The sequence below is a fragment of the Meleagris gallopavo genome, chromosome 1 (assembly GCF_905368555.1).
Source record: "Meleagris gallopavo chromosome 1, MGAL_WU_HG_1.1, whole genome shotgun sequence".
NCBI lineage: Eukaryota > Metazoa > Chordata > Aves > Galliformes > Phasianidae > Meleagris > Meleagris gallopavo.
Window position 1 is genome coordinate 56,306,419 of NC_139404.1, and position 19,431 is coordinate 56,325,849.

The 19,431-nt window shown below is 39.0% G+C and overlaps 1 protein-coding gene across 8 annotated transcripts in view; it reads right to left on the minus strand.

Moving 5' to 3' along the window:
* Positions 1–19,431, minus strand: part of BRAF (B-Raf proto-oncogene, serine/threonine kinase) — an 81,955-nt gene that overhangs the window by 40,003 nt on the left and 22,521 nt on the right. For all 8 annotated transcript variants that reach the window (XM_085228707.1, XM_085228725.1, XM_085228756.1 and 5 more), the window contains exons 3-5: positions 16,137–16,400; positions 1,115–1,218; positions 420–522 (exon numbers count right to left, since the gene is read on the minus strand). In XM_085228707.1, the coding sequence (XP_085084833.1) occupies positions 420–522; positions 1,115–1,218; positions 16,137–16,400 (471 nt within the window). The remainder of the gene's footprint in view (positions 1–419; positions 523–1,114; positions 1,219–16,136; positions 16,401–19,431) is intronic.

A 19,431-nucleotide genomic window follows, 5' to 3' on the forward strand; every position in this document is an offset into this window, starting at 1 on the left:
ATGGATTCTGTCTAGCACCTTCCATTTACTTGGAGCCTTATCAGGTCAAAACATATTTGTGCACTAGCATCACTGGTGATGTCAGCACTGCTCTGGGAATAGTTAGTTCATTAGTTAATTGCTGCTGCAGAGTCAGCAGGGAAGCCCAGAATACATTTTATAGATACAGCAATACGAAAATAGTAGATTATTATTACAGCTCTGCAATGCAGTGCTGATTTAAAATCACTACACTTATACATTTTAGAGGGTATATTCCATCCAAATTTGAAAGTTCTAAGGGATATCAAGTACCCTTTATCAGCATTTATTTCAATTACAATTATAGCTACAAAACCCAAGCTATTGTGATTAAAAACTTAGAAGTTTTTGAGTTGACTTAATTCAACTCAACATTTCATTTAAAAAATGGTACATACAAAATTGTGTGTTGTGAGTGGCACATTCTCCAAGACCTCCACATGTAACTCCTCTCCAGTTAGCCAGGAAATGTCAGTGTCCCAGCCGATTGGCTTCTTCTCTCTGAAGCATAAATAAGGTTGTCATTAGCACACAAATCCCTGCAGGTCTTTGGAAGTTTACTATCCATTCTCTAACTGCAGGAAATTTTAAAGACAATACACTAAGTTCAGCACGTACCAAGGAAAGCATATCTTCTCTGGACAAAGATCATAAAAGAAATTCACTTCTTTTTCCAGCTACATTCAGTAGTGGCTGACTTAATTCCAGGATGACATACCTTTCTTATCAAATGAAGTGTGTGTGAAACGACCTGTTCTGAAGAGATTACTAATTTTGCACAGTAAAACAATCTAAATTTATAGGGTTGGAAATTCTTGGAAACTTTTATACTTCAGCTAGCATGAATTGGAGTCCTGTCAGTCTATAAGGACATATTACACTGTATTACATTTATCCTTGAAGGGATCAAATCATTTTCAAGGAGTATGTCATTCTTTTCAGACACGTTCATAAGGTACATCTTATTTTAGTGCAAAGTATCATATAATTCTCAACTTTGAAAACAGTTACAATGAAGTTGGAGAGAAGCGGCCATGCTGGATAACTTCAACAAGAAATTTTAAGAGCAAGAACCACCACACACAAACCATACCCATCCTGTATTCTGTAAACAGCACAGCATTCTGGAATAAGACCTCTCATCATCAGAGCTTTCTTCAGGCTGTCTCGTACTGTCACCCCACATCTTGCCGGAACCTACACGCCAAATAAATAAGAAAGGAATTAAAACAAATTCCATCTTCTCTCCTTAAACTGATGCAAACATTTTGATGCTCAAGTGCTAGAATAGACTTTTATTATGTTTTATAGAACGTTAGGTAAGAGTTTCTCAACCTTCTTCATACTGTTTTACTGGTGACTAGTATATAAGCAATCTAGCTCAGCCAGAAGTGAAAACAAGCTCTGTATTTGTACTACTGCTTTGAATGAAACCTTGACTCAGCTCTAAAAGGTGACTTTCCAACTCTCTTTGCCTTGAAGAAAGCGGAGACAGCACACAGACAGCTAATAACTATGTATATGTACGAAAAAATTCAGGCCAAGCTGCAAGATTAAGTAGGGCAACATGCCAAAGGGGAGTTAAAGTGAAAGAACTAACAGCTTGGACTGCTCTCCAAAAAAACATTATGAGATGCGAACATTTTATTTTTAAAAAAGAAGATAAGCATGCAAATAAGATAAAGCTATCACCCGAGATAGGCAGACTAATACTTCTGTATTTGCAACTCTACAGATATTTCCTGTTTTTTTTTCCTTCATTATTCCCAGTGTTGCCACCAGGAGCAAGGAAGTGACCTTCCTTCCGCACTCGGCACTGGTGTGGCTGCACCTTGAGTGCTGTGTTCAATTTTGGGTGCCTCACTGCAAGAAAGACATCGAAGCCCTGAAGCATGTTCAAAGATGGGAGACAGAGCTGTGAGGGGTCTGAAGCACAAGTCTGTGGGAAAGCGGCTGAGGGAACTGGGTTTAAGTCTGGAGAAGAGGAGGCTCAGGGGAGACCTTATCGCTCTCTACAGTGATCTGAAGGGAGGTTGTGGTGAGGTGGGGGTCAGCCTCTTCTGCTGTGTAACTACTGATGATGAGGAGGATGAGAGCAAAAGGGAGGTTCAGGTTGGACATCAGGAAAAACCTGTTCTCCTTAAGAGCAGTCAGGTGCTGGAATGGGCTGCTCAGGAAAGTGGTGGAGTCAGCATTGCTGGAGGTGTTCAAGAAACGCTTAGATGTTGTACTGAGGGACATGATTTAGTGGGAAATATTAGTGATAGGTGGATGGTTGGACTGGATGATCTTGGAGGTCTTTTCCAACCTTGGTGATTCTATGATTCTACTTGAAGAAAAGCATTCCTCTCTTCCGTTTCACTATTTGAAAATAGTGGGTAGATGGAGATGTGCACTAGAGCTGGCCAAAGAAAGAAGTGGAAACTATGCAAAGTAAAGATATTTTTTCTTGTCTCTATTCTTAGTTGTAAGAATCTCTCATAGGAATTGGGTACATTATTTCTAAGCACATGTCTGATTAACATAATATATCATCAAGCCACAAAAACAGAGCAATACATAATCAGGTGATTAACTAGTTGTCCCCAGTTACCATCTCTAAAACTATAAACTGAAAGTAACACTTCAGTTCATACACACCCTATAGCCTTTCCTAAACTCATGCACAGCGTGACATACCTGAAGAAAAGCCCACAGATCTGACAAATCAAAAAAGTCTGCCTGAACACCTGAGACTCAATTATAGCTTAGAGAAGTCTAAGCCAGAACCTTGGTAGCCAAAAGAAGGCTCTTAATCAGCTTCTGCTGGCTTTGGATCAGAGCCGAGATTCTGCTCCTTGCACTTCGATTTCCATGAGTATTTAGGTACCATATGTCCTACTTAAGGATGACAGTGAAAAGCAGCAGTCTATTTCAAGTAGCTTTGTGAATACCATTTGAGTTACGCGATATATTGCATTCTTAGAACTCAAACAAACACTTTCTCAGAACAGACAACTTACAGGAATATTTTGCTTCACATTCTTCCTCCCATTAATGTCACAGTATTCTTACACGGTATTTGGGCCTTCCATATGATCAACATGTAAATGTTTAAAACAAAATTTCTACCAACTCATTGGAAAAACCATCCTATAACACACTGCTTCGTTATTTTGATATTCAACCTCAACTGACTTTGCTTTATGAATACCATTAATAAAACCATGTATTAAGACATCATCTAAACAACTCCTTCCCATCCTATAAATTAACATTATGGCTCTCAACCACTTGTAGAAATGGGTCACTTCTCCAGTATAAAGTACCAGTGGATGTTACTAAGCACAGATATAACAGGAAGCCTGGGAGCAGCTATTACTGTCAATATCGTCAACAATTTTCCATTTTAAGCAACAGAGGACTAGGACTGATATGTCCACCAACTTAACTGTTCACACTGAAACTAACTGCTTGTAACATATTTCTCTCTGCTTCCAACATACATATTTACAAATAGAGAGTAAACATTCTTCACAAAAATCTCAGAGGATTTCAGATGCATGCTCCAGCCTCCCACACAACAGGACCAACCAAGAACCATCTCCACTGAACAAAGGAGCGTTCTTCAGGTCAGGGATACTCTCCCTGCAAATACAGCTCTTTCTGGATTGAGGTAGAAGTTCCACAGAAATTTCAAGTTTATATTTCCTGCGCCTGCACTTATTTCACCACAAATATCCACAGCAGTCAAAGAAGAAATACAAATACAGAGAAGGGTGACAAATCAACAAAGAGAAAAGGGAAATCTGTTTATGAGGGTGGATAGTGATAGGAAAAGGGGGAATGGGGAGACAGAGGAGGTTTAGGTTAGATATTAGGAGGAAGTTTTTCACTCAGAGGGTGGTGACGCACTGGAACAGGTTGCACAAGGAGGTTGTGGATGCCCCCATCCCTGGAGGCATTCAAGGCCAGGCTGGATGTGGCTCTGGGCAGCCTGGTCTGGTGGTTGGTGACCCTGCACGTAGCAGGGGGTTGAAACTTGATGATCACTGTGGTTCTTTTCAACCCAGGCCATTCTATGATTCTATGAATGCCTAGAGGCAGGAAAGCAACTGATCATGACAGAGAAATGGAAGAAGGGAGGCAGGACAACTCAGAAACTTGCCAGGAAAAGCACGTATAAAGTGGGAGATGGGATTGGCATCAGTAGATTGGTAGGAAACAACTAAGTAGGATGGAAGGAAGAGAGACTGAATGGCTTAAGAAGCAAAAGGAGAGAAACAAAAATAAGATTAACAACTATGTAGGGAAGAGCTGGTTGAAACAGCTGGGGAAACACATACAGAAGCAGCAGCTTTCATGATGTGATTGATTAAGAAAAAAAAAAAGACAGCTCAGTTTGGAGAAGGAGTACAGCTGCAAAAAAAAAAAAAAAAAAAAGTGCCTACAAGAAGCATTAGAAACAACCATGGGAGGGGAGGAGGAGGAGGGGGGAGAACTCTAGCTTATGCAGAGAACCTCAAAGAATTTAATAAGCGTAAGAAGAAACCAGGGTAGTAAAATGCAGACCTGGATATGGAACTGGAGCAGGACAAGGAGGAAAGGCCAAGCAGCAGAAGGGCAACTAACATTAAAGAAAGGAGGAAGAGAAACAGGGAAGGAATCTTCTGCTCATTAGAACACATTTTCCTCCTCCAGCACTGGAGGAAATAAAAACCATCCCACATTAAGAACAGCATGCTACAGCACCTGAGGAAACAAAGGGCTGCATCAGGAACTTGAAGAGCTCCAACTATATCAATAAATTACACTGGTGTAAATAATACCACCCCAGGCAGCTTTTTATTAATTTGAGTTGAAAATAAGATTACGACATTACAGACTTCCTTTTAAGAGATCATTAAGAGAAGAAAGGTAAGCTATCAAAATTCAGGAAGCATAAAAGTTGCCCACAACCAAGCAAGTGTAATAGGATGATGATGAAAATACGCATTAACTATTTCCCTTGCTTATCATTCACCGTTCCTCACAGTATCACTGTCCCAAGTTCCTTTCATTAAATTCTGAACCATATTTAGGCATCTTGCAGTCAGAATCATAGCCAGAACATTTGTTCTCTTCACTGCCATTTACAAGAAGATCTAGCTAGAAAACAGTGTTTTAATTACTCTTAAAACCATCAGGATCCTGAGTCAGCATAACATTTAGAACATTCTCTTATAGAGCTCATGAGCAAAGAAACAGAAGGCTAAAGAACTAGGTAATTGAAAAGATCTCTCTGGTATTGATTAATCATTTTCCCAGACTGGAACAGTGTGGTCCATCACCATCTGTGTATGTAGCCCTTCAGCCCCCTCCTTCAGTCCACACCACAGACTGCAGCAAAGTAGAAATCTCACCCAGCAAAAGAACACACATCTAAACCTTTCTTCCCCCCCATTCTCTTCTCACACTCCAATGGGAAAAGTCTTGTACCATGAAAGTGATACAACTCACTTTAAGAAACCAGCAGAACTCTTTCCTTCACCTGATGGACAGACAGGCAACTCAGAGTGGTTGTTTGGGAGCGGCGGCGGCCATCTGCATGCCAGTCAAGTAGCCCCAGTGGGCTTCCAGTTCTGTCAAGGATTTGATGGGCTTCCCATAGACTGCTTTGGCCAAATCACAGTGGCACTTTTTTTTTTTAATGTTCCCCATGGGAAAGCTTTTGATCTGTTCCAATATATACTTCCTTATTACTGCAATCCAGTAAATTGGACAAAGTTTGTGTTTTGTTGCATCAAATAAAGAATGCTTAATACATCAAATCCTTTTTTGTCCACATCCATTCATTATCTTTTTATCCCTTTATTTTGTAACTAAGAGAACCAAGATGTTTCACAACATTTACCTCTTACAAAATCACACCAGTTCTAGTTAGGGGACATGAGTCCAAATTTTAACTGTTTCTTAAGTTACTCACACTTCTAATATTTGTAAATCAGAAAAGGTTTTATTTATTTTAATAAAAAGCTGAACAGCTGATTTGGCAAAACTGTTTTTCAAAAATGAACACCACAGGCTATACAAACCTAAGGTACAGCAATGAAGCTGCCAATATGGACTGCAATATGTATTAACTGCATAGCTTACTAATACACCAGAGAAAGTGATCTACTCATGCACCTTGTAATTCAAGGCAAGGCAAGCAGTGATTCAGGGAGACATCAAAACATGCTCAATTTTGCAAATATGAAGTCCCCAGGAAATGAACAAAAATGACTCTGGTGCCTCCAAAAATTCTAAAGCCAATTTTACCACATAAGGAAATGAAACAGAACCATAACACTTAATTTCCTTTATTTTCCTCATGTAAACTACTTCTGTGGACAGTAGGTATTCATAAACATATTGCTGATATGTATTTAATGCTGCATCCACAAGCATTTAAGCAATGCATAATAGATTTCTAAATCAGGTCATTCCTGACTCAGTAAGAAATTCAGGGCTACATCCTTAAATAACTCTTACATCATTCACCCAACATCAGAGCAGAAACTCAAGGCATAATCTCACTAACTTAAAAATGCTTCCTTACTCTAGTGCAGCTTCCAGTATTTCATACCAACAGAGACCAACAAGACTTCAAAATCAAAATAAAGGTATTCTCTGAAAGCGGGCAGGCGGGGCAGCTCTGAATATCTAGCATTATAATTCTCAAAACTAGTTTGCCAAATCAGTTTTTTTCCCCTCAGTTTGCACTGTAGTTCAGTTCACTCCCGTCAAGTGTTATGTATTATGGCACCTTAGAGTTTCACAAAAATTCTCAACAGCTGGAGCACTAGCTATAGTAACTACAATACTTCAGCTTTTGAAATATACTTCAGAGTACTTATCTCACCTTCAAAGATCACATTTTGTTTTCCTTGTTACCTATCTTTATGATTATACGTCAGCCACATGCTCACAGTATTCAATTGTGTTGGGTGAGAAATGAACTAAGTTATTGTTCTGTCAAATAATGATAGTTTTCCCCTTGTACATGTAAGGGTCTCAAAAAGCCAAGCCTGAATTTCACAGTTAGTTTCTTTTCTTACGTATGAAGGACAAATGCTTAGCCAAATCAGCCAGTCCTCTTTTACAGCACTAACAGATAAGATTAACTCCCTTCTGCAGCAAAGTGGACTTAAGATGATGCTGAACAGAATATTCTCAATGCAGTGAAAAATATGGCTTTCAAACACTGCTGTTCTTGACCTCAGGGCATGATGCTCTGACTAACTTCCAGAGGAAAAAAAAAACATTTAGGAATACTTATCTTAAATGTATTAAGCATATAAAACACATGGGAGACAACTGCATTGCAGTACATGTTGCTTCCAAGTGAAGTTGTACAGAATTTACCCATTTACAAAGCTGTTACCATTCCATCAAACACATCCTGCTTAACTTGTGTAGACATTTGCTACCAGCATCCGCACCTCTAATGTTATTAGAATGTACTCATTTATAGAACACAACTGAATTATGTCAACACAAATGTTTGATCAAGAGTACACCATGCCTAAATCATACTGAGTCAGATCCAGCGTGTCTTCTCAACAGCAGCCTTCAACTATAATGTTTTCAAGCTTTTTCTGAACACAGTATGGGATTTACCCTTCAAAACACTCACTAAGAAGATCATAGCAGACACCTGGATCACCACCTTAAAAGCTGTGTTAGGCTGAATGCCAGCGCCTGAAGATGTGAAGGCTGAGTGACTCACTAATAAAAAGAAGTTCTTATTTAGGAAAATATCCATAGCCACTGTATGAGATTCAAAGACCCTGAGGTCTCTGCTCTTCAGGTGATGAAAAAGCCCGCCCAAATCCAAAACCTAGGTGCATCAGAAGTTTAAAGTTACAAATCAGATTATTTAAATCTTTCTAGTAGGCCAGGCCCTGAGCCCACTTGTCCTAACATCCTGTCTTGAACAATCCAACTTGAAATACTTCAAAGATAATGGAAAGATATCGTAGCGTGGAAAGCTTAGAAATCACATCCTTCTCTAAATTGATTGTAACAGATCCTAAAAATGAGTATGTCCGTATCAAAGTAGTATATATACTACCATACACTATTAAAGCTTTGGTTGATTGGTTTACTTAAATGACACTTGAGGCCACACATCTAAGTATGATTAACCAGAAATGAAACTGAAACATTTCTGATTTTTTTCAGACATGTCATTTTCATTCCATTTCACCAAACACCTGCCTACTACATTGTGGGCTGAAAGAAATACTCCAAACAGTGTTTTTTCTACCATTGATTTACTTTATTCAGACAGACTTCCCATCTCTTAAAGTACAAAATCTTAATTCCATAACTGGCCTTTCACTCAGCTGTCACCACACACCAAACAATCCATACTTGAGGAATACCCTCAAGAAAAGCAATGACTGATGTTGCACGAGGCACTTCAGATGATGACAAGCCATCGATTTTATAATGAGAAGTTTTCTTTATTTTTGCCTTTGCAATATAAGACTGTGTCAATAAAATTGAAGTGGATTAAGTTATTCTCTTTGAATTCAACTACTTTGAGTTTATCCAACACAGCTTGATTTGCATGGTAGGTTAACCCCAGCAGACAGCCAAGCGCTACCTAGCTGCCTGCTTGCTCATTCCAGGTAAGAAGGGGGAAGAGAACTAGAATAGAAGTCAGAGAACTCACAGGTCAATATAAAGACGGTTGTTTTTCCTTTCAGTGAAGAGAAAAATGAAGAAAAATTAAAAACCACACCAAAACATTCCTCTCAAGCAATGCAGAAGCAGCTCCATCGCAACTAAAGCCAGTGCAATCTGCTATTGTACCTCTGCTCACGTTGCCTCACCAACCAGCTTCAAAGAAGCATTCTTCTGTCTTCCTTAGATACAAAGGACTAACTAACTCCTGGGCAGTGGTAAAATTTTGGTTGCATTTTTGCATTTATACCCAAAAGAAGTCTTTCATGGTTTAATTACTTCCCAATAAAAACAAGTAATTTAATGTCTCATTTGATTCTGCCTTTCAGTAATAGGAGAGGTAGGCCAAACGCACTCCCTGATGATCCAAATATTTTAAAAAATATTATCAGTAATTTTTAGTTGAAAGTCAACGATTCATTCTACCAGTTTGTTCATAGACGTGTAAAATCCCAAAGCACTTACATGCTTAAGAAAGTATTCACCAGCATAGGCTGCATAAACTCTGCTTTTGGTGCATTTGATAAGACATGGGAATTTGTAATTGTTTTTGATTAGAAGAACCTAATCATGTTAAAGCAGGTGTGTAATTAAAAGCCAAAAACTAGTTTATTCAGCTGCCTAAAGATCTCCTCTATGAATTATCCTTATACTTGACAGGTGAAACTGGTAGGACAGCTTGAATGCCTACAGAAATCCAATGCTTACTTGTCTGTAAGCTTGAGGCACAAACACACACCACTACCTGCAGAAAGTAAGGTGCAAATCTTTACTCAAAAGAAATGTTATATTTGTAAATCTGGTACTCAGTGCATCCAAAGGAATCCAGTTGTGAATGCATGATAAATTATTTTTATCTTACCAAAATTGTTAGCATAAATTATCTGATTCTCCTAGTCTTTATGACTGTAGAGAAGACTATATGATTGCTCGTCTAATTAAAAGGCAGATGGTTCTAATTAATGAAGGCGTGACAAGAGTGAGAAACCTGAATTAAAAGTTGTCATCATGTACAGCATTCACAATCCTGCTTAATTTCTGTAAGACTTAAAAGTACAAATCTCATGAACTTTCAGATACGTATATACTTGTGACTCTTTTATGATACATACCAAGACAATAATGAAATGATCTTTTCTGGCCCAAATTTATGCTGACTTTTTACACTAATAATCTCTAATTGCGGTTAAGCAAGACCACACAATATTCTACAACACTGAAGAAAAGGAAACTCTTTTGAACAACTTAATATGGTTTAGAAGCTGCCATTGGTTTGGTAAAACGTACATGCTGATTTGACTCTACTGACCATGTACAGACAGCTACATTACTTGACGGCCACTTTCTGAAAGCAGGAGGAGCATCTGCAACCCCATTTTTCCCCGTAGTTTCACTGGGTCTACTCAGACCATTACAGGCAGAAATGAAATTCCAAAGAACTGAGCTCAAGTTGCTCCTGCTCCCAGAAGAAGAGCAGACACTGAATGAAAGGCCACCTCTAAACTCAGAGCCCAGCAGCAGAGACTCCTTACTGTCCTTGTAACAGTTCCACCAAGGAGGTCAGATAGCATGAGACAAACATTTCTTCTGGAAGCTAGCAGTGTGCAGACAGCAACAGGCCACAAACAAATTAAGAGCAAGGACCATCATCACCTGAGACACTTCAACGACTCATTATTTCTCACACCTACATACCAATTCTTCTAACTTTCCACACTCCAGCACACCACCATTCAGGACTGCACAACTGCTTTCAGACTGCCTTCTCACACTACTAGTATTTAACTGGAGGAGATTTCCGTCAGTAATCAAGATCAGTCAAAAGTGTTAATTTAAAAGCAACTTAAAACTTTTCCATAAAGCACTTGAGTTACAGACAGCCCTGACCTAACCACGTTCCTTCTTTCCTACTAGAATTCAGAATGCTGACAGAAACCTAATGCTATCCTCACTGCAGTTATGATGAGTTTGAGCCATTTGTTGTTGTACAAGGTCCTGTATTAAACAACTTTTCTGGGAAAACTTTACCTCCTGCAGTACGAAGTGCAAAAGCTAGAGATCCTGCATGCAGCAACCAAGTCCAACACTAACTACGATTATTCACACAACGTGCAAGCATGCCAGTGGAATTCCTTGCCACAAGACAAATTTCCAGGACCTGCAGCACAGATTTAATGGAGACTGGTTTAGCAAACAGAGAATACTTCAACTAAAGATTTCTGTGCGACAAACAGTTTGTACTCAAAAGAACATTCCAGGAGAATATTACACATGCCTGCTCTGTTCTTGTACTCTTCCATAGGCATCCATTTGTGACCACTGATGGAAGAAACAGGGCTACACCTTGAGTCTGACGCATTATAGACGTTCTTATGGCTCTTACATATTGCATGAAGATATTCCAAAAAGACACATTCTGCTAGACTGAAAGAACTACTAGGAAATGACCAACAGCAACTTGAGCAAAATTAAGTGTACAACTACGTCGTAGCTCAATCCCAATTTTCTGCCCCAATAACCCCTTCTGCTCTAGACAGAGGTTTGACATACTTGCCAAGCCTATGCCTGCACAGCTCTTAATACTGACTACATGCCACAAGTCTGACCCCACAAGCTACAATAAACTCAAGAATGACAGTTCCTTTCTCTAGTTTTGCTACTGTTACTGCCCTGAATATTGCAGTAGATCCTTTGTGACCCTTCACAGAAACACGTTCCAATCATCCCATCAAGGCTGACAGCTCTTGTAGATAAGTGGGAGACTCCAGAGGCTCCAGTGCACAGTGTGTTTATTCCATTCAAGGTCGCGGAGCACATTCCTGCAAGCCACAACTGATGTGTCACTGGAATCCTGTCTGAAGTCTTACTAATAACTTAAGTTCTACAGTAACCACACAATCTCTTCAGTGAAATTCCTAAGCAGTTGCAACTGTAGGTTGTCAGCTTTTACAGAGAAAGGCAAGTGATGCAACAACTCCAACAAATGGGAACTGGGATTTTTTCCTTATCCAAACCCTATCAGCTTAAAACCCAAAACAAGCTTAAATTCATTTTTCCCTAAATTCTCTCATACAAAGTTTGGATAAGTCCCATCATTTTTTCTTTTTTTTTTTTTTTTTTTTTTTTTCTACAAAACAACTGATGATGTCAGGTACTCTCATACCATCTTATGTTCTTATTACTTCAGAATCCTCTCTCTCTGGCCTAGAAAGCAAACAAACAAACTAACAAAAAAACCCCACAGAAACTTATCTTGGTCACACTTCCGCAGAGCACTTCTCCAAAAGATATTTAAGATGCAAGTTGAACCATGCCACTAAAGCAGAGGAAGCATGTGTATTTCTTTGAAGGACTTCCACTCCGACATTTATCTCCCTGCATCACAGGGGATGAGCGCTTCCTTTCTCTAGAGAATCACAAACAATCTGGTGACTTTTCTGAGAGATTGTCCAGAGAAGGAAATTTCGTCTCCTCCCAAGCTGACTACGCAGGAAAACAATCTTATTTCTGACACTTGCATACGCGTTGCTCCCCCTCCAACTAACCAACCCAGCTACTTGTTTTTGCTTTCACAAACTTTCTATTCTAATTCTGCTGTGCTGTCAGCCGAAACAAGATGCTGACTTCAACTGCTAATTAATCAGCAAAAGTAGGTTCCATCACTTGCTGGTTAAGTTTTCAATGAAGCAACTTCAAGCCTCTTCCTGCATTGGGATAACAGTTCTGTCAAATGCTCAGCTTTACCATGACATATACAAAGAAACTTCACATCAGCTACACAAACTACTTACGCTGGTCAACATGGTCTTGTTTCTTTGTACTCTGTCAGTTTCCTCATTGTATTTCTAGTCGGAGCCAAACAAAACAGATGTATTTGCTTGATCCTACACACAAACAGTACTACTAATAAACACAAATGTAGAAACATCTTCAGTATTGAGGCAGTTGCTAGTCAGAAATGTAAGCAGCTCCCCTCCACCATTTCCTGCATTTCTCGCAGCTCTAAACAAATAACAGAAGTCTGCTGTTGTTTTAAAATATAAGCGAAGATAAATAAGAAGGTTGGCTCTTCATTACAGACTTAATCACAGTCAGTTTTTATCAAGTCAGTTTAAGAAGTGTCATTGTGTCCCTTGGTATAAGAAAACAAAGCCTCTCTTGTATCTGACAAGCTCTCTCAAGAGTGGATTCCCAGTTCTACAATTAGATATGTGATTGGTAGTAGAGACGGTAGGATCAATAAATATTGAAAACAGAGCAACTGCATTAAGAGTTCTAAAACAGAGAATTCACTATGTCTACTAAATACACCTTCAACTTAGTAATTTATGTAGATCCAAGCAGAGTGCAAAACTGAATTAAGAAGCCAGCTCTTTCTCTGGTCAGCAGATACTGCAAATTAACGATTCAGATCTGTGCATATATTTCTAATTGCTTATTTTTCAACCAAAAATGAGTTGCTCCAAGCAGACCAGGAGCTGACTCCCACCTTGCTATACAGCATATTAAGCAGGGTGAAACCTCTGCACCACAGACACCTGGCAGGAAACAATCTGGCCTAAAGTCTGTCCCGCCACCAAAGAGGACCACCCCAGACTGCTCCCAAGAGACAAAGCCTGGTTACATTTCTCAAGTCTAGCCTCCTTCTGTTGACAGTGCCCTACAAGTACCTGCTGAATCTTGTCAATCTGAGCTTCCAGTCAATGAATCCACACGTGCATCTCATTCCTCTTTGCATCTGCATGCACATGTCTGTTGCTTTACATAAGCACAGTTGCTGACACACACCAGATATGAAACTACACCTTCCCTTTACCACTTTACCACTTGCCTGCCTCCTGTTCTTTTGTTGGTACTGGTGTGTGGTGGTGCTTTTGGGGGGGGGGAAGTTGTTTGCTTGCTTTTAAATTCTGCAACAACATGAGACTACACATTTTCATGAAGCTCTATGCTGAGTGCCCCACAGCTGGCAAGCTGAAAACAACTCTGGGAATGCAAATGGTGCTTAGACTCCAGTAGAGAGCAGGAAATAAGAACAAGGGCCTCTCCCTGATTAAATATCCAACTTAAACCTCATTTGCCTCCAATAACCAGAAAAAGCACTTAGGTTCAGTGCTGAAAAAGCTTTTCTTCTCCTGAGCATTACTGCTAAGTTCTGGTCACAATTCCCTCAAACAACAGCACATCTTCAAGCTAGAAAGTTAATTCCTGGTTAAGACATTGTCATAGACAAGCTGGTATTCTTGAATTTGATCACTTAACTAGGGCAATTAAGTCTGTAAGCTCCAAATGAGCATGGCCAATACTGCCGAATCACTACATTCATCATAAAACTCAAAGCTTAGGGATTAAAGTGAGAGGAGTCTGAGGAAGAAGAGTCTCACGTGCTCCAGAGCATGCCATGCTAGTCTGCTACTGTTACTTAAAACCTTAAAGATGCATTGGTTTAAGACAGCTCATTTTACTTTGATTAGAGTGGGCTAGCAACACACATAACGCATTCTCAGATGAGGCAAGATACTTCTGTACTGGCCTAAATAACTGCTTGTAACTGAATTTCAGTATGGGCTATGTGATACCTCTTATTCCTCAACTGTAATCAGATTCACAGATTCAGACAGTGACTGAACTTGTTTGTGCAAACAGGACACCTAAAAGAAAGGCCAACAATACTCTCTGGTGATTCTACTTGTAGTCTAACTCAAACTTGGTGAAATACATATTTATAAAAGACAGAAAAAAATGACACATGCCTACAAGACTGCTGCAGTGTATTGCATAACTATAGACTCTTCTTCATACGAAATGATTGCTTTAAAAGCAAAATAGTTCAAACTTAAAAAGCCTTAAAATACTCCTCCAATAAAAGGATTGAGGAGGAAGTTAAAAAAGAGGAGGAGGAAAAGAGCAGAAGAATACTGCATGTGAGGAGAAAAAAATGAGTAGAAACATTCTATACAGCTTACAGAAGAAGAAGAAAAGAACATGCAGGAAGAAGAAATGCACAGAATAATGCAGGAAATGATATACTTATGGACAGCTTGATCACAGGGTTTGGGGCTTTAACAGCCAGACAGACTAGGACAGAACACGCAAAGAAGAAACCAGGGTCCCTTCGAAGTCCACTATCTTCTCTCCAAATTTCAAATATAGGTAGCACTAGGTGCCAAAGCTGATACACACAACAAAATCATCTTGTTTAACAGTATACATCTTCACTGTGCAACAAAGTGGCTGTAGTTTATATTAAATCCCCCTCTCTCCAGGTTAAAAAAATCAAAAACTACTTTCACGCTTTAGCAATATCCTGCATTATTAAGCTATCCTTTAAAAAAAAAAAAAAGTAAGTCTGATTTCTCTTGCTTTGTGGGAGGGAAGAAGGGAAAGTAGCAGGGGAGGGATAGAACATGTCTTCCAGTGTCATTTGTGTTTTCACCTCTTTGCTGGCAATGAATTTCCACGTGCCGTCACAGTTCAGTGATAGCCAATTTCTGGCTGCTATGAAAAGCACTGGTTTCACATAGACACTGGCTGTGCAGTCATCTCAATTTCCACTTCTACTGGGACCACAGCTTCCCTTGTAAGTGGAAGGACTTGCAAAAAAGAGCTTAGAAACTGCTGACAGTCATGTATCACTGTTTGCTGGTCAGCGTACTGTTCAAAAGCACATACTGAGACTGTTCTGTAGGTATCGTGCTTGTGAAACCATCATGCCTATAAAAGCACAGTTAGATAGCCTGCAAAAAGTCAACTCTTTTCCTGCAATTGCAGGAATCACTGCAACACTGCCAAAACTGATAAACAGCAATTTTCGAGCAGTTTGCAGGCAACACTAACACAGCAACGCTTGCAGGCTCCTATTAACAGCAGCAGTGTCCACCCCAATGTCAGTTCTCTACACAGCACCTGATAGGCTCCCATTATAAAGCACTCATCACAGTGAGCTGGGAGGGAAAAGACAACAAAAGCCAACGAGTATTTTGCACAGCCCTACTTAACTGCAAGAGGTTGCTTCTAGCTATCAAGCATTCACAGTTGCTAGCAACTTTGACTATACGGAAAACATTAACTTCCCCAAACTTGTCCTTTTAAACCAATAAGTAATTTTGCATATTACAAGAAACAGAGCTTCTTGGCCTCCCCTATCTGTTGAAAAATGGTAGAATACTATTTATTTAAGAGAGCTGTTTTTAGGCAAATACTTGAGTCGCTTCAATTCTTACAGAACTCCTGAAAGTGTGTCCACTTCTGCAATACAGCACACATCTTTGTATTAACACTGTAGAAAATATCCAACACATCGAAAGAACCGAGTTCTGCAAAGCACAAATACAGCTATCTTTTCAGGTACTAAATTAAGTTTTGCATGAAGAAGAACACAGGAAATACTGAGGTTCTAAGTATGCTGAAAGAAACTGACTTACCACAGTCCTTTGCTTGTTGGGCAGGAAGACTCTAACAATAGGCTTCTGTGGAGACTTAGGGTTATTCCGTGACATATCAGTAGGGTTTTGATAAACTGAAAGGGATGAAGGTGCTACAGAGAGGCTAGAGGAGGAAGATGATGCAACTGTGTCCGTTGAAGCTGAACTGGAGACAGAGAAATCAGTTCCATTTCCCATGGATTCCAATAACTGCTGTTCTCTCTGCTGTAGAGCATCTAATTTGCTGGTGTACTCTTCATAGGCCTGTGAAGGAAGAATGGCTATTTTAATGATGTAGTAGCCTCAGATAAAAACAGAAATGTCAACTGAGAACAAGCGAAACAAAAAACATTCTGAACTAATCCACACTTTTCATAAATACAAAATTGTCTGGTCAAGGACAGGAAGCAAAGAATTAATGGCTCTCAACTCATGTTAAACTTTCTGAACTAATTTTAATCCATGAAACAGATGAGTGAATAAAAGAAATAATAGATCATAGTTTTAAAGCACCTGCACCGTACAGTCTGATTTAGAACTGCTTTAAAGAACAGCAATCTTTAACAAGTGTTGTCAGCTGAAGTTAAATGCACCATTCTGTTGGAATGTAACACATCTAACACAATAACTAAGAGAAGCAAAAGCCTGCTTTCTGCCATCAGTATCTGACAACTTACCTCACTTACTGCTCACCATTCGCCTCTGGCACTACATTATCTTTCCTTTTTTTTTTTTTTTTTTTGACCAGAGTATAAAAACATGTTTAAATTAGAAAACAACTAAACTTGCCCCATGACAGACTTGCACAAAAACAGGTCAAAGTGATCCTTGCTTTGTTTTTCATAACTATGTGTGATAATCACATATAGTTTGACTTTTCACAAGTAAAGTCTATGCAAGTCCATATCAATTTAAAAAGTTCAGCACGATTTGTCCATGACGTTTTAAACAAATATGCCATGAACACAGATCTGTAAGAGTAGATATTTTCATTTAAAGATGGCTTCCATCAACTTTCTTTGTAACAAGACCATTTCAATCTGTATCCAGAAGTATTACGAGGGCAGCTCCAAAGGTAATGCCTCCGAGTTTATGACCTTTGCCCACGTTAGAGGCAGAGGTTGGTGGGATGGCAGGAGAGGCTGAACCTTCCCACCAAATGCCATTACATGTTGTTGCTGTGTGACAGATGGCAGATGAAGGGCAAACTGTCACAACAGCATCTGACATAGAAGCATCCATGAAGCAAAGGTGTGTCAATGAATTTCTCCGTGCAGAAAAAATGGCACCCACTGACATTCATCAACACTTACTGTACATTTCTGGAAACCAAACAGGGGATATGAGCACAGTGAGGCAGTGAAAGCATGTTTCAGTACTGACAGTGACAGTGGGTCACCTCCACTGGTGCAGAATTATTTTTTATAAGCATGCAGCTCTTGCTCATCACTGACAAAAATGCATTACTAAAGGTGGTGATTACATTGAAAAATAGCGTTTCATAGCTGCAAATTTGCTCTATCAAATAGTGTTATTGTGTTCTTTGTAGCTGTTGTAGTTTCCACGAAAACATATGGGAGGAACTACCATCAATGACCTACATATCTTCAAAATTCTGAATCTGACAACATGCATCAGTTAGGAAACTTTTGTTTCATCCTACATAAACATTTTGGTGCTAACCGAGGATGTTATATAAGTGATAAGAAACAAAGATGCCACAAATGTAATATCTGAAGAGCAATGAAGGGAATTTCCTACATAGACCTCCAGCAAGACTGAGATTTGTCAGGCCACATATATCTGATGTGAAAAGGGATATTTACATCAGGGTAAGGTACATTTCTATTTACTTGCTTTCCTCCAGTTCTCTGTGCATAACTTGTTTCTAATTAAAGTTACAGAATTAAACTGACCAAAACACCTGCAGGAAAAAATATATTATTTTTAAGAGAAAAAATAACTATGCTTCTACTTTCAGCGATGCTGCCACAAATACTGCATTGACTATGGATTTATTTCTCCAGGGGTGTACGTGCAGCTTTAACCAAACTCAGGTAGTTTATAGAAAGTAAACAGTGATTGGCCTCTCTCTTTTTAAGAAGGTTTAAGATCCCTCAGAATAGACTTACTTACAAAATTTGCATTATAATCCCAACTGCATTAACAAAGAGAACATTAATTTGACAGTGGGGACTAAGAAAGAAAAAGCTGCTTAAAGGGTAATGGTGAAGACCACAATTCTGAACCCTAAATGTTGCAGGAAAACTGAGAATTGCTTGCAATTCCTTTTAAGAACTGAAATTCTCTAGAGTTTCATGAATAGACCACAAGGTCTGTGACATAAGGCCAAAACATTTTCATCCTACCGTGAAAAGTAAATTGAAAGTTACACAATTATAAATAATGGCATTTTTTGGCAGTACAGTAACATAAGCACCTCACTCTTACTTCCAGGAACAACTTTTCATGTAAATTCCAGTAAGAGTTCCATGTGTCAAGTACTGTTTTCAGTAAACAAAAATTAAGAGTCATAAACTACTATCATTTCACCAATACTTTTCTAAATACTTACTTCCTTTTCTCATGAACATTGCAAAAGATTGTTTGAACTAACACATGCAACGTTACACCACTTCCGGATGCTTGTGGGCTTAGTTCCTTCACAGAGTTCCACACATCTTTCAAAATGCCCAATCCTACAATGTTGGTACCGGCAGCTTCATCTGTCACTAGTGCAAACTCAAAAGTCAAATGATTTTTCTTAAATGCATAAACAATGAGCATAGAAAACTGGGAACTGTTACTGGGTTTGGATTCTATACCATTGGACTCTGCATGAAAAGCTTTTTTTTTTTTTTATTTTTTAAATGGGGGTGAATTCTTCAAAATATTGTAACACAATGTCACAGCAGAAGGTCTAGCAATAGAACAGCAAGAAAGCAGAAATCTACTATTAGCCTTTAAATGTGTTTTTCTATTATTTAAAAAACAACTATTTTTACATAGAAGCTGCAGTAGTTCACGTAGCAGAAACAGAATAGCTCCAATGTGTCTCATTTTTAAAAATTAAGCACTTTGGTGAGACATCAGTACCAGCTGACGACAGAGAGAACAGTACCAAGTCAAAACAGAATTGTCTGACTGACTTAAATTTAAGGAGTGTAAAAAAAGCAAAAATGATCTATGGCAAAGTATTTGAAAGAAGTTTGTGCCACACAGTTGACCTACTGACATTAGAGGCCATATTAGCTGACATACATCAAGTCTTCAAGTCAGGTAAGGTCCTACGGAT